The sequence below is a fragment of the Cinclus cinclus genome, chromosome 2 (assembly GCF_963662255.1).
Source record: "Cinclus cinclus chromosome 2, bCinCin1.1, whole genome shotgun sequence".
NCBI lineage: Eukaryota > Metazoa > Chordata > Aves > Passeriformes > Cinclidae > Cinclus > Cinclus cinclus.
Window position 1 is genome coordinate 48,576,587 of NC_085047.1, and position 16,790 is coordinate 48,593,376.

At 36.8% G+C, this 16,790-nt stretch overlaps 1 protein-coding gene across 2 annotated transcripts in view; it reads left to right on the forward strand.

Moving 5' to 3' along the window:
* The window catches only part of CDK8 (cyclin dependent kinase 8), a 74,804-nt gene that overhangs the window by 39,946 nt on the left and 18,068 nt on the right, over positions 1-16,790 (forward strand). For both annotated transcript variants that reach the window (XM_062487611.1, XM_062487612.1), the window contains exon 5: positions 14,286-14,343. In XM_062487611.1, coding sequence (XP_062343595.1) covers positions 14,286-14,343 — 58 coding nt within the window. The remainder of the gene's footprint in view (positions 1-14,285; positions 14,344-16,790) is intronic.

Below are 16,790 nucleotides of genomic sequence, written 5' to 3' on the forward strand. Positions count from 1 at the left end.
GATGTTTTAGTCAAGTTAGCTTTAAGGTACGTAATTTTTTGGAGGTTTTTCGAGATTTTCACTTCTCTAACCGGAAACAAAATTTGGCATAAACCAACTCCTTTCTCACTAGTACCTACAAGCCAGGCAGTAAAATGTAGTGGCTATTAAAATCACATGAACTTAGACTGAAATTTGTCTTCACGTTGTGGAAATCAAGAAATCTCAGCTCATGTAAGGTTTGTATAAGGTGACTGTATTTCTGTACGAAACAGTAAAATCTGTTGGAAGGCAGTAATTGTGTGTTGTGGGGTTTGTAGTCATGGTGTGCTTTTTATGAAGGAAATGTGTACAAATCTTTGCAGTAACTTAAGTACTTAACGCTGTTTTTCTTTCACTGTGTACATGAAAGCCGATTCACCATTTCTGTCAAAGCAGGGAGAAGTTGATTGTATTTACCTATGAATACTGCCTTGAATACTACTGTACTTGAGTAGTTAGCTTTTCCATAAGTCTTTGAAATGTACCAGTGAAATTTTTCAACAAACAAGTGCCAGCCCTTTTAAAATTTCTTACTTGACTTGCATATTCTTCAGCTTCTTTAAATTTCATGGCTGAGAGCAGTTGAAAGCAGATTGTTTATTCATGGTCTGACTGTAGCAGGAAGGAAATAAGAACACTTCATATAATTACCACAAAGTGCATCAATTATAGTTTTAATAATATTTTGAATTTAGTTATCAAGCATGCTTGAAACATACTGCATTTTGCTGACTTCTTTTCTGAGTATTTTTTCCACTTTATAATATGCAGATATGGTGCTTCTTCCTTTATTCAAAATAAGCATAAGATTGATGAAAACAGATCTATGACCAATGTGCAACCTCAACAACAAGGGAGACAACAGCATGCACTTCACAGCATGCTTGAAAGGTTTTTTAAAGTAACAGGCTCAAAATAGAGGTCCCTTTGCATGCTAAAATAACTTCTAAGCCATGTCTGTTAGCATTTGAGCATGCATCTTTGTTTAATTTTTTTGGTGGTAGTCCTGTCTACACAGTCAGGATCCAGTCTCAGGTAAGAGATGAGCACCCCTCTGCAGCTTCTATGTGGTGAGAATAAGTAAGATTAGTCTGCAATTTGCATTAATAATGGAGTTGGCACCTAAGCTTATATAACAAATACTTCCATGGTGCAGCAGTGCTTAAAAGCATACCACCACCACCCCAGAAAAAAACCCAACAAAAAAACCTAGAGGAATTCTCATGTATTGTAGTACTGCAGCTGGGACACTAATATAAAACTATTTTTGTTCCTGAATCTTCAGACTACATTCCCTCTCTCTTTGTGCATGGTGTGAGTGGGTGGTGAACAGATGAATTGCCACTTGGCAAGTGAGGTATGGAAGTGGAGAACGGAGTGCTGGGCTTCTGCTTCCCATTCTTCTCCTGTTGTCCTTTGCCAAAGGAATTAACAGTCTCCTAGCCCTTATCAATACCATCCACGTCCTAGTTAGACTGGGATTGTGTCACCGTGTGTGTGAACCTTTGCAGACTGGCACTGTTGGAGTCTGGGGAAGGCATTCCTAGTGTGCAGCTCAGCTTGAGGTCTGCTGTGGGACAAGCACTGGCTTTTAGTAAGTTTTGAGGTAGTCAGGCTTTAATACAGTTGGCACATAGCTTTCTGAGGTCTGGACTCTACCCAAGGATATCTGCTACCAGGTTTGGGATTAGTGAGAACATTAAAGATGTTCTTTGAACAATAAATCAGGAAAAGCCACTGCCAGAGTCTTTTTTTGTGGACAAATCTTAGTCATTTTCCAGGCTCCATAAAGTGAATCACTGAAATGTGTGCTTTAGGCAAAGTTAAATATATGGAACTTTTACCTTGGCAATTTACCATTTTTCTCATTAGAACTCTAGAATCCAATGATATCTCCCTGTCAATATTTAAGGATTACTTCAGAAATACAGGAATGGTCTTCTGTCTTTCTATAAAGTTTCCAAAGTCATTTGAAAGAGGGAACCTAAATCCTTAAGAAGAAGAAAGTAGTAATAGTGAACATTGCTATAAATAAATTCACAGCTTTAAAAAGTAGAGTGATTTTCTACTCTATAAATTATAGGTGTTATTCCCCAAAAGGTATTATAATGACTTGCTGATGATTTGCTTTCAGAGGAGAAAGAAGCTCCCAGCAATCCAAACCAAATCACTCTTCTGGTTGTCAGCTGTTATATTGCCCAAGATTTTTGTTTCCAAGGTGTTTTTCATTTGGTGTGTACTTCAGTGAGTTCACAAAAGAACAGTGTGTCTGGCAGAACTTTATTTTCTTGCATGTACTTGTAATCACATGCTTTCCTGTGAATTGAACTTTACTATAGTTGTAAATATTCCATAGTTAAAATAATATCTAGTGTTTCTTAATTTTTCTGTTTACAGAGAGCATGACTACTCCCTTGCCTGCCTTTCTTAGCACTTTCTTAATGTATTAGATTACACTTTCAAACCAGTAAGTAATGAAAATGTAGAAGTGATCAAAGAGACTGCAAAATTTTAGTGTTTGGTGCTCATGGCAGTGATTAAAAAAAAGAAACAAAAAAAAACAAAAAGAAAAAGAGAGAAGCAACCAAAAAAAGCCCTGAAAAAATAGCCTGTTAGGTCAAATTTTTGACTGAGTAATGCCTGTCAGTTTTGTACAAATGTAGATTTAAAGGTAGAGGTAGAGCATATTGTTGCAGTGCTACCAGCCTTCTAGTTGGAAAAGTAGTGGGAGATCTTTTGAGATCATCATAGAGAAACCTGTAGAGATGTATCAAATCATGTGCTTCATATTCATATATGCAAATAATTGTGAGACCACTCTCTTTGAAAGGTCATAGCCGTCAGGGGAAGCTCCTGAGGGCAAGAAAGCAAATGTCACTCCAGTCTTCAAGGAGGGTCTGTGAAATTACATTCCCAGTCACTCTTGCCTTGATCACTGGAAAGGTGATGGATCACATCCTCCTGAAAGCCATTTTGAAACATTTGGAAGATACCAAGGTGATCAAGAGTGGATTTTTATGCAGGGCGGGTTGTGCTTGGCCAGCCTGAAAGCCTTCAATGGCTGGCTCAATGGATGGGCTAACAGTGGTGGATGTTGCTTTCTTCAGTGAGGCTTTCAGCTCTGCATCCCATCCATCCTTGTCAACAAGCTAATGAAGTACACACCAGGAAGTGTACAGTGAAGGGCATTGAAAACAGAATGAGTCGAAGGGCTCAAAGAATAGTGACCAGTGCCATGAAGTTAAGCTGGACACCAGTCACTGGTGCAGTGTCCCAAGGGCTGGTTCTGAGTTCAGTGCTGTTTATCATCATGATTAGCAACCTGAACAGTGAGAGAGCACACCCTTAACGAGCTGGCAAATGATTTCCAGCGATGCCTTCCAGCTCAGCCATTCTGTGAATGTGTTGTATCTTCACCATTTGATTGTCTTGAAAAATTCAATTACTGGTCTTTCAAAGTCTAAAATCCAGCTCATGACAAATCAAGAGAAGAGATGCCAGGTGCAAGGGGTGGGCTATGTGGGAGCAGGTGTAAGATGAATATGAAAGATCAAATAGCTCCCAAAGAATAAGGAGCAGTGTGAAGAATGCGGTGTAATACCAAATCTTTGAAGTGCAGCAGGACATTTTTGCAATGTATCTTGACTGCAGTATGATGAGAGGAATGACATGGTGCCATTTCCTTTTCCTGAGGAAAAAGGTGATGTATTCCCTAAAACGTTTTTGGAAACTGTGTGGTCAAAAAATGAAAGATAGACTTCTACTGGATCATCAGTTGTTACAGACCTCAGTATGAAACATTTGTGTAATGGCAATATCTCAGGGATGATATACCCAAGCCTTAAGCTATAGGCCTCTATTTTTCATTCTTTGCTGAAGGTGCTAAGTACAGAAATCAAATGGAAAATATAAATAAAAATAAAGTACTCAGGCTGTTCTTCCAGTTGTGTTTAGGCCTTTACTGTGAGACTTCCTGGTGATTTTGTAAATCAGTCTTTAAAGATAGTGAAAATACTGTATTTTGTTTTAATTCACAAGCTGTGTCTTTTCAAGCAATTTTTGAATCAGAATGTAATCTCTCATGGCTTTTTACATGTTGATCATCTTTAACCTTAGGACTTATAAGAAAATGCAAGGCCATGTAAGAAATTTTAAGGATGGTGAAAAAATAGTACAGAGTCCAGGATTTATGTAATATGCGAGATCAACAGATAACACTTGAAAAATTTTATCCAAGCAACCAGTGTTTAGCAAAAATGCTGAATCAGTCCTAGAAGTTATTAGATAATCTTTTATCACACAATGCTGTTAGATTACAATTTATGAAAAGATGGAGTGCTGAATAGGAGAACATTTGATGAGTATTTTTCTGATTGCAAGTGAAAAGCACATTTATTTGCTTGATTTAAGTGCAAGTAGGGGTGCAAGGAAAGGTCAGAAAACTCTATTCCAGGTACAGGTTTTTCAAATATCCCTTTCTCAGACTACTGCTTTTTATTCAAAGCCCCATTTGCTTGATTGTCAAGTTCAGCACTATCTGTAATTTTTTTGTAGCCTTTCATTATCTTCAGCAACTGTTTCCAAAAAGTCTGACTATATCCATGTGTCTGGGGGTACTGACTTAATATTTTGTCTGGTGGAACCTAAATGTAGGTTTTTTTAGCTCAGTATTTCTTTTCTATAAATAATTCTCAAAATAATTAATCCTGTGTGGTGATAAAAGCCAAGTCTCACAACCTTGGTGTTTAAAACTGGCAGTAATACTGACAACAGGTTTTTTTTCTCTGTTAATGAATGTATCTGGTTTTGAAACAAGAGTAATTGCGGTCTTTGTTGAAAGTTTAAAGGCAAGGTCAAGGTGGAATAAAATCTGTTGTGAGAAGGGTTTTGCTAATTTACCAAGCCAATAGTATGACTGCACTTAGACACAAGTACTCAGACACTGTTGCTGCCTAGAGGAAGTGCAGGTAGAGTTTCTGAATTTGGCATTCCAAAATCATCGTAGGCATCCAAAATCATCAATCTTCTGTATGAGAGAAGTACAAGGTGCAAAAAATAAATGGAAAAAAACTAAGAGTCCTTATTGAACTGCCACAAGATACGTTACGGACAGGCAAGTGCAATGCAGATGAAGATTTGTAGGCATGAAATTGCATTACATGATTAGTGATGCTTTAGTGAGATATTTTTGCCTTACCTGCTGCAGAACTGTCAGACACAAGAAGCAATGGAAGCAGACTCTTTTTTTTCCTGACATTTCTACATCATTGTACGTGGAATAATTTTACTTGGCACTCTTGGACCAGTTAACAGGCAGTGAAAACTGTTGCCGAAGGGAAATTCCAAATTTGAATCTTCTTCCTTATTCCTCTGGAGCCCTTCAGGACTAAATTGAATGTTTCAGTACTGATCTTTAACCATTTGTATCTTTACCTTACAGGGTATGAAATCAATTCAGGCCTTTTCTGTGCCTTTGGGAAGTTTGTCCTTGTCTTGTGGAATATATGTTTAATTACAGTACCAGAAATACATGTGTCTTTATCTTGCATATTGACTTTTAAGCTGGAAACAAAGTGGTGCTTTAGAGTTGTGGATAGGCAAAATGGCTTCTACAGTCTCTAGGAAAAAATAGTTTAGAAAATGCAAGTTGTGTTGCACATTTTACAATAACAAGAAAATTACATTGGTTTGTTGATATTCTGTAGCTGCTTAAGGAGACAAAGCTTACCTGGGCCTGCTGATTTTTACTTTCTTCAAGTGACCTTTGTATCTGTAAGCAAATTTCAGGTACATTTGGTAAAAAGTTACGGTGTCAAAACAGACCATTTCTTTCAAATGTCATGGAAAGCAAATGTCATATAGAGGAGGACATGTGATTTGGGAGGAATGTATTGATAGTTGAACCAGGGACAAATGCTGAAAAGCTTCTTCTGCTTTTTTTAAGCTTAGAAATATTCTGACTTTTTAAAATTCCAGCTCATTTAAGTAAATTAATAACTGATGTAGAATGGTGTAATTCAAGTAATATATTGAGGAGTATAATTTGCAGGTGATTACTTATCTGCATGTATATGACACATTGGGGGATGAAAATGCATCAGCTTCTGGGCAGACTATATTAGATTTCTTTCTTATCTATAGCTATAAATTTGTCCTTCTGGTACTAGCCTGGTTTTTTTCATTTGCTGGCTTTCCAAGATGGCCAGATACCTGATTCTGGTGCTGTAAAGAGCAATGTAAGTAATCCTTCACTTTTTGAAGGCAAACTCTGTCATCTCAGTAGTTAGACTGAACTGGCTGCAGGAACTGTCGTATCTATGTATGTAAATACAAGTAGAGGTAAGAGTTTTGCAGGGGAAAGGCATGCTAGAAACTCCAGATCTAATTCCTGCCATAAAGGTGATAAGCTGTACTAGCCAGATGGAAAAAAAGCCAGCATAACTTGTGGTTCTGACCTAAGAGAAGTATGGAGGACCAGAAGCTCTTTGATCATGAATGTACCTTTAAAGTAAGTTTAGTCAATAAAAACCCTTCAGTAGGATTTAGTAAAAACCCTAGGTTATGATTTTAGGAACACGTAAGTGCAGTTTGAATTCTAGTTTTGTTGGATTTTTTTTTTACTGCCAAGTACCTTGTTAAGGTTGTGGAAAAGTTACCACACAAAATGCTGTGGAAGGTAGGAATATGGATTGCACAAAATATAGAACATAGCCATGATAAGTGTTTTCACTACTGTACAAAGAAAATGCTATATTCTGTCTGAATGGTCTATATTCATGATACGGAGGAAAAGATGATAAGAAAACAGTCCTTTGAGTAACTCTGATCTGAAGAGTTTTAAAGTAAGGTTATGAATAGGACACACTTACCCCATGTAAAAGCTTGTTCTTTATGACTTCCCAACTTTGTCTGTCTTACTGTGAATGAGTGACACAAAAGGAGATACTTGGGGAGATACAGTTTGAACTACTGTGTTTGTTCTGAGCATGAAAGTGCTCTAACAGGTCAACACAAGCAAATCCTGTGCAACTGCTCAGAAGTGCATAGTAGTAAATTACAAAGACTTTTCACCTTTGGTATTTTTTCATAATCCAGAACAGGGAGGAGTTGTTTATAGCCCATTCATATAGGGTGATATGAAAATAATGAAAGTATTATTTAAATGACAAACAATGTCAAAATAGGGCTTTTAAAGAAAATGGCAAGGGTTAACACAGCTGTGTGTAAACCAAAGAGTAAGTAAGGCCTCTGTTGGAAAGTTTTGAGATGTGCGAGATTACAGTACTACTGAATGCCTGTCATCCTGTGGAAACTGCTTCTACAAAATTACTGAGCAAAAACAGTACTCGGGGTTTTTATCACACGTTTAAAATCCTTACTTGTGAGGCAGAACTTTGAATTTAAAAGGTGGATGGAATTATATATAGAATAACATAGTACCTGAAAACCAGTTTCAGGGCATGCTTTGATCTTGCTCTGATGTGTCCACAGCACCCAGAGTCATCCTAACCTATAGAAAAACCCACAGGAAATATATTTCTCCAGGGCCATTCATTTTAATGTATTAAGTTTGTTACTACACTTTTCAATGATGTGCTAATGATATTTGACATGGTAGATTTTCCTGCTATAATAATATTTTTGCCTGTGATCCACCTTTCCTTGCTTTGAGGCTTAGTACAGAAAGTCACACCCTGCCACTTTTGCTGACATTTCTAGGGAGTGAAAGAGTTGACCTGAAAAGTGTAATTATTTTTTTTATTCAGCTTAAATTCAGTTCCAGTGAAAGTGAGAAAAGTCTGTGTATTAGGCAGTGTGCACGCTTTTTTAATAAGTTACAATGCCCCAAGTTGGCAGTAATTGAGTGACAGCAGTGAAAGAAATTTTTGGAGTGTGTTCAGAGCCTAAAAATGTAGTAGTGAGACTAACAGCTTTTATCAAGCTGAAACAGAGATAAAATATGGTTGATGGTAACTAGCAGAAGGCCCCCTTGGCATAGATACAGCATCCTTCTATTTTTTATCCTATCCAAATACTTCCTGTACTTTTAAAATTTTTGGACATGTGTGCTTTGATAATTTAGAAGTTTGTTTTTGTTTGGCTGTTACTGGTAATTTTAAGGGCTCCTAGTTTTAAAGAATTTTATTTAGATGCTCAATTTATTTATTTTAAAGAGCTCTGAGATGTTCTTTATAAGAACATAATGAGCAGGAAGTATTACACTAAAATAGGCTTTCTTAATTTTCTAGTGCTTTTTACAATTAATGTTTTCTGTAATCAGAACATTTTAATACTTAGATTTAATATATGTTGTGGAGCCATTGTTTTCACCAGTGTTTGTGGTGGTCTTTTGATTATAATGTATTTTAAAGCCCCAGTCAGTAGCAAAAAAAAATGCATATCTTTGAATTTAAGGAAAGCAATTAACTTCATAAAAGTACTGATACTATCATTTGAATAAGGTTATATTGTCACTGCTATTGTGCTGGAGTACTGTTTAGTATTGAAGTTTTTTTTCGAACAGTTTTGTTCGAAGTGGAAAGAAAATGGAAATTTCTAACCGTAAACTGATGCAAAAAGACAGTTCCAGTCCCTAAGAATGCAATAAGAGAGCATACCACCTTGATAATAAGTAGATATTGTGATGTAGGTTATGACTGCTTGAAGATAACAAGGTTGTTAGAGATGTTCTAGATGAAGCGTAAACATTGAATCTTTTGTGAGTCATTGACCTTGAGATGGAGTGTAAATTTTGAAGCCAGAGCTAAAGGCTAGTAGGTTTTGCAGCACAGCTTTTCTTGTCGGAGGACCTAACTGGGAAGTGATAAACCACATCAGTCTATTACAATTTCTATCATTGTTCCACAAAAGTGCTCTGCTGGGCAGGCTGCAACTTTCGAACCCCTTGCAACCCTCTCAAAACCTTTTTGGGTTTTTTTTTCTTCTCAGCAAGACATTTTTAACTTACTTGTGTTTCATGCTTCACAGGCACTTGCTCGCATACAGCTGAAGAAATTCAGTTATGGTTTTCTATGATTGTGGGGTTGGTTTTTAAGTCTGTATTGTTTAATATAGATTATAATTCCTATGTTGTTTAGTATGCTACTTTGAAGTCTAAAATATAAAGAAGTCATTCACTATAAATCATAATAAAACCATTGTCGAGGTCATAGTTGCAAAAGCAAAATAATTTAGGGATAAAAACCCTTTGCCTAGTATTGTTCTTTTAAAGTTAAAGTGCTCTTTTTTAAAAAATTGAAAACCAGTATTATGTTCTCACAAATTATCATGGCTCATCACAGGTAGAAGTGGATGGCATGGCCAGTTCTGTAAACTGGTGGCACAGCCAGTAAGGATGCACAAATGCCAGCAGTTAACAAATATCACTTGTGTGACTTATCCGATCATTGTGAGTCCTCTACCAAGTAATATTTTAGGAGCCAAACTCTTAAGTATTGGATTATCCAAATGAAAATTGGTTAGGATTATACTAAAACCTTATTAAAAGGTTCATTAAAAAGGATGTGTAAAAAGTATGAGTCTGTTCATTAGTATACATACAAATGTTGCAAAAAGTTAATAACGTGGATTGGGAGGAGGTAGCATCCACATCATAATACCATAATTGGTAATTTAAAGGAGTTTAGATTACTCACTGATACCTGTGTTTAAAATCAGTCTTTGAAAACTGGTGATTCAGAAACAGATTAGTAGCAAAACGTGTGTGGAGCAATACTTTCTGCAGACCTGGTTTGATCATAGAAGTACTAAGTATCAAAAATTGCAATGGCTAAGCTGTCTGAAAATGCCCAGTTCTTTCCTCACTGCTTTGGTGAGTAAAGGTTAATGAAACTATTTGGCCTAACACCAAAATACTTTTCCAGGAGCATGAGACAATGTCCTAGGATTTCTGGACATCTACTATACAAACATGGAATAAATACTCATCTCCTGCTCCTATCAGTGACTTCCTCTGAGCAGCAGGAATAATTTTTTTTCTTTTTTTTTCTTTTGTCACATCACGACACAGTCTGCTATCATTTTCATTTTGTTTGCATTTTGCCTTCAAAACAGCAATTCATCTAAGTTCTGAAATCCAATTTCCACTCTGTGAAAGAACACGAACATTTTCAGTATATGTTAAGAAGCAGTACGTGACTGCAGTAGTCATTCAAAGTAGTAGTCCTGCCAAGAAGATATGAACAAAATGCACGTCTGCTAACCTTAACTTGAATCAACAGCCTTACACAGTGAGGCAGGATACCATACTGGGATCATACAAAGTGGAAGATGCTGTGCAAGGCATATAAAAACAATCCTTCCACTGCATTTAGCATAAGTGAAACCTCAGCAGGAGCAATGTGTAATTTGGAACACTTGAGTTCAAAGAAATGGGTGACCCAAGGCAGAGCAGTTAGAGGAAATCAGCAAGAATGATCATAGATCTAGGAAAAAAATAGACTACTAGAAAACACAGAGCAGGAGAGAGGTTTTGTTTTGTTGGTTTGTTTTTTTTTGTTTTTTTTTTCATTTAGGTGATAGACTTGAAGAGAGATGTTTCTCCCAGGAAGTGTAAGAAGTTCTTTCAGTGGAGTGGTTGTATTTGCCTTCTGCTAATGAAGAAGAGAAGAGGCAAGGGGACTAACCTTGTCTGTTGTGTTAGAAGGAAAGGAAAAACACTTCAATGGAGAAGAGTGAGAGAGAGAAGATTGCATGGGAACTGTGCCACCTTCATCACCAGAGACTTCAGGATCAGGGTGAACACAAGCAGCATTGTGTGAGATCAGGCAGATGGGTGAAGATGACTGTTTCAAGTTCTTCACAGATCTGTGAACCTCTCTGGGTTTTTACCTCCCTTGGTTGAAACTAGCCTGCTTTTTAGGATTTCTTTTTGCACTTTGCAAATAATTGTTAAATTAGAAGTACCTAAAAATATATCAGTAGGGATCTTTATACTCTTTTCAACAGTAATAGTGATTAAATGCACAAGATTAGGATTTGTCCAGGAATCATAAGAAAGAATCCTACAAAGCCAAATATAGGACAAGATAAGATTTAGTGCTGTGCCATGGTCACAGGGTCATTAATGAGAATGAACTCTCCCTCTGCTGCTGAGGTGGGTTTGGGAGAAGGGTGATTTTTATTGAATTTAGTTCTACAGGATTGCCAGACACTTTTGTTGGTCTCTGAAATACTCAGCTGTACATCACTGCATGGTTTTTCACATTTGGTTTAGGATCATAGCAGGTTTCTCATGTGCATTTGTCTGGCATGCACAAACTATTTTACTGAATGGCAAAAGTAATTATGCCTTTATTAGTACAAAAGTTAGGGACTTTAACTTGATAATTTGTAGTTACAAAAAAAAAATAGAGCTGTCTTAAAGTAGAATGTTTTCAGAACACAGTATAAGAATCGCTAAAAGATTGTGCTTTGCTTGCTCAGCCCATGTGATTTGATAAGCAGTTTCAACTTCAGTTTTCTCTGGATAATTAGAATTAAACTGAAAATTAATAAATTAAACTAATGCTTATCCAAATCTTTCCTTTCTGTTCCTAAGGACTGCTTATTTTTCTCTGCAAATAAATTTATAATGTGTAAAGAGTTGCCCAAAGAGACAAATCTGGGGAGTTGTTCAGGTTTTTTTTTTTTTTTCTCCAGATAGTGGGCTTGATTAAGAGATACCTTGAAATAATTCCTGACACATGTATTAACTTCTGTTAGTCAACTTCAGTGTTTTTCAGGGATTCATCAAAATATATATTATTTAGGTATACCAATTCTATCCCTATACGATTTCTGGTAGATATCCCCCTACTGAATTTTAACTTGAATGTAAAGTTAAATTCGGGTTATCTTGTTTGTAAAATTTCTTTAAAAAATGTTGTTTCAATCTGTGATACAGTGATTCTAGAAATGGAAGCCTCCAGAATGAGACATTTAATTTTTTTTTTAACTGAGATTTTTTTAAAACTGTGATGTGACTACATAAATATTTTTGTCTGTAGGAAAAATCTTCTGTTCCAGAGTTGTTTCAGTGAAGGAGACCTGTGACTTTAGAAAAAGGTGAACTGAATATTCCAGACCAGCTGAGGGTTCTTTTTTATTTTGCTGCTTTAGAATACTCCTACACAGATTTCTAAATGGTCTCTATTGTTAAATGTGTTCTTTAATGTATGAAATCTGAGTGTGAATCAATCTGTTGATACTTATTTTGCTAACTAGTACAGTCATACTGTGCTTTCTCATCTCTACCTGCCTTCACCTTAGGGTAGAAGGTCTTTGGTGCAGGAATTGTTACCCAGTGCTGTGCTGATTAGTCATCTGGTATAATGCAGTCTTTGTGTGAATAGGACTTCTTGTGCTTACCAAAATCCAAACAGTAAAATATTTAAGGTGAAAATATCATGAGGATGTTAAAAGCATTTTTTAGAGTATTATCAACCTGTGAACCTGCAGGGAGGAAAACGGTATTTGATGCGTTCTGTCCATGTATTATATATCTGAAAAATTTTAGTGCCTGTGTAGTGTATTGTTAACTCTAGTGAAAACATAATAATTAGACTTGTAGCTTAACACCCCATATATATCAAAGCAGGTTTTGTAAAGGATGTGGATTTGTTCTTTGAGTCACAGTGTAGCAATAGAAAGGTCTCTTAGTGAAATGATGTCTTTTCATATCTAGCAGATTGGATTGCCATCAAGTTCAGCAGTGACTATGAATTTAAAGATTGTATACTGCTTGTTTATTTCTAGTAACTTTTGTAGAAGCAGTCTAAATGGAATGCTTGCAAAAAAGGGTGGTGGTGGTATAGGGGCCAATTTCTTCTGGAAATCATAGAGCTAATACAGCACAAGCTGGATCTGTTGTTATTGCTGTTGGAAAGACAATTGAATATATCTTACATTTTTTGATCACATTTTTGATAACATCTTCTACCTGTTCTCAGAAATGCAACACCTCAGATTCTTTTTACATATCTTGTCCAAGGATTGTAGAGTTTCAGAAACCCATTTTGCAGCCTTTCATAAGCAACAGTAATTTAATTTCTCATGGAAGTTTTTTGCTGGAGTATTAATTTTTTGTACCTTGTTTTACACAATAGAAATTACTTCTTGATTTGTATCACATTGTGGTCTTCTGCCTCTTTGCATGTGTTTACATTAAAGCCTGATAGATTCAGGAAGGCTTGGGAATATCCTAGAATGTGTTTAGGAAATCACACAAGGTACTGGAATTTACTACGTTAACTTCTAGGTAGTCTAAACTGTTTTGCTCAGGTACTCTTAGCTTCAGATCAATTTAAACTGGAAAAGCAAAGCAAGAGCTGTAACTCAGCCTTATTATAATCTTACAGGTCGCAACTGAATAGGAATCCCTGTTTTGTCCAGGATTTACAGAATGAATGGGTGTCTAAATCACTCCATTTGAGAACAAGTCTGGCATATATTATCAGCTTTAGTTGTGAGTTTATTTACTTTTTTGCCCTCCAAATAAGCACTGCAGGTTTCATTATATACACACTGTGTTAGGAATTGAGGAATCCTCTGACTACGGACTTTGAGAATGGATTATGAGAAACAGGACGGCAGAAAATAGAGCATTATGAAGTGAGTTGTCATGTTTCTAACCAGCCAACTCTAGCTCAGTTCTTAAACTTGCCTCCATAGTAAACAAAGCAAAGACAGAAAAATAACATAAAGGCAGTGCTTTCCAGTTTTGCAGCTGTGTGAATTGGTGAACACTTGTAAATAGGAAGAATTTAGATGAGTGTTGTCTCCAATATCAAGTGATATGGTAATGTTTCATCTGTATCTCACTTGTGTATTTTTAATGTACAATGTGCAAATGTGCCTAATAACCCTGGGCAAAACTTGCTGTAGAGCTGGCTTCCCATCCCTGCATTTGGGGTGGTGGGCAGCAGTGGAGCTGCCTCCCACTGGAAAGATCTAGGGCAATTTGGGCAGAAATCCCAGTGGCTCCGTGGCTGCGGGCTGGTGCGTGTTGAGGACAGGCACCAGGGTGTCAGTAGGGAATGTGGTGCTGGAGCACAGCAACGCTGAGAAGAAACGTCAGGAAGATGCAGTCAGGGAGAGCCTGTGTCTGGGTCCTTGCACAGCATTACTGTGACAGAGAAACTTGTCATTTTTATCAAAACAAAGTTGGTTTGAAACTGGCAAAACAAAGCTTGAATAACTTTTCAGAGACTAATGTTTAGGTTTATCGTGGTATATGTATTGTATATTTATTTTTTTTTCCACAGAAACCTGCTAATATTTTAGTTATGGGTGAAGGTCCTGAGCGAGGAAGAGTAAAAATTGGTATGTTTATATCTTTGATAAGTCCCAGTGTAGCATTTAAGTTAGAATGTTCTGAAGGTGCAGTTGTACCACCTAAAGTAGTCACTGTAATACCAGTTTGTGCCTGGGCACATTGCCTAAATGCTGTTTTCTGAGTGACTGGCTTCATGGTATTATCCCCATATACCAGTTCTGACAATGAAATGCTGTAGCCTCAATAAAAAGTGGAAAATGTCATTATATTTTGCTTAAGTGGGTGTTTGTGTGGGGTGGGGGATTTTGATGGGGGGGTTAAAGATGACAGCTAGCGATGAGGAGAGGAGGAGAAAGAAATGGGATTTTAAAATTTCCTCCATTTACCTCTAATGCCATGACATCTTGCTGCTGTTCATAAAATTCTAAATAGGGAACTACTCATTGCTACAAACCTTAAATCTTACAGAATCAAAAATGGCATTCAGCCTACAAAATATCATTGACAGAGTAGGCAGGTCCCTTGGAGATGAGCACAAGGGATATTTAAAGTGCAGAAAACACAGAAATCTATCCAAAATCGTTAGTGAGAACTAATAGCTAATGCTAAATGCTTAGCCTGTGGTGTACCAGGTTAGAAAGGACCCAACACTTCCACACTACTTTAACCTTTTCTGGTGGGATTCACTATTTGCAGTGAGAGGATGATTTGTAGAAGTTCAGTTGTTTTAAACTAAATGCATAAATAAAAATTAACAGTAGTCTAACAATAATAAACTGTACCAGGCTGTACATTATCATGGCAGTGCTGTAATAGCAAGCTACTAATGCAGAGCCTGCTTACATTTGTTACAGTAATGCAGCTCCATTTGGAAGGGTTTTTTTAAAGCTAGTTCATCTTTTTCACTTCCCTCTGGCTTTCTTTTATGAGATTACTCTTCTGCATTGTTACTGTGTTCTCTTACTGTTTTGTTTATCTGAACTATATTGTTAATCACTAGTATAATGATTCAGGGTAGGATTTTCAGGGAGCATTCAGTGCTGCTCTAGGCCTTCCCTTGTCCTTTGGAATCCAGGGAGTGATGGGCCAGGGTTGAAGGCTTCTGCAGATCCTACTCTGAAAGTTTTTAATACCTTTCTGAGCACTAAGGTTCACAGTAGGGGTTGAGGTCTGCATAGAAAACAGGTACAGCACGGACAGCAGCAGGGAAAATTTCTTCATATTACCTTATTATTCTTCATGGAGGGTTTCTCCCAAAACAGAGAATGTAGGTCATCCTCTGGACTCACTTTCGACAGTGGTGGTGATATTTGTTGTACACAACTATTCGCTAGTAATTGCACATAGACCACCCATTTACTTCTTAATTTATAGTTTTGAATTAATTTGAGATTAACTTAGTAAACAGCTAAATTAAGTCAGACTCTGTTAATGGACAGGTGAAAGATTCTGTATTGGGCCACCATTCCTCTGAGCCATCCATTCCCAGCAGGGAAAGAGGGAGGGTAACATTGAATTTTTAAGTGTATTATCAAAATGTAGGTATTTTTTCTTAAGATTGCCACAGCAGTAAAAGAATGCAGAAGTTATATACATACAAAGGGCTTCCACTTTTCCAGGGTAATTAATTTTTCTAAAAAATACATAACTGGTATTTAACTTAAAATAACTTTTATAGGTGTTTTGTGTCTTTTTGGGTCTTAAATTCACTTGCTGCCAACAGTTTTTCTTATTATTCATAGTTAATAGTGATTTGATCAATTTTGAGTAGTTGATTTTTTTAATGTAAAAAACTGTAAAATGCTTCTTTTTAAATGCATTAAAGCAATCATAAATAGGAATGCATATGCAAAAATAATTAAGGATTGTGTAGTCAAGTTGGAGACCCTTATTTACACTGCAGTATTCTCTCAGTGAGCTATAGCATGTAGGCCCTTTTCCCTCAGGGTGGCTGCTCATCTCATTTCATTCAAGTCTTTCAGCATGTGAATATCCCTACATGATAGGGTCACTCTGTCTTGGGGTTAGGGGTTGGTGGGTCAGGAAAGCAATTTCATGAGAGAAGCTGCATATTTTAGTCTCTGCCCATTTTTTCCTGTGTGACTTATCTTTGGTAGTTCAGACAACTTTCTAGGCAGTTCTATACTACAAATTCTAAAAAACCAGTTTTTAATGATATAGTGCCCATAACCCAAATTTTAAAATCATAGCCTGAATGGTATTCAGTACTGGTATATTGATGCTGGAAATGCATCTTGATAGAAAATCAACAGGGAGGCAGGTGCTGTAGGCTTAGTTTCTGTTTTTTGTGTGAAGGAAGTCTTGCTACAGCTAACTTCATGAAGAGGCAGCTTTTATCATGTCCACGTATGTATTATAAATCATTCTAACCCTTGCAGAACCTGCGTTTTGCTCACTTTAAAAATTGCTGGTTTGTGAAAAAACATCCTGTAATAATGGGAGTGTTTTACCAGAGAACATCGGGTAAAAATGA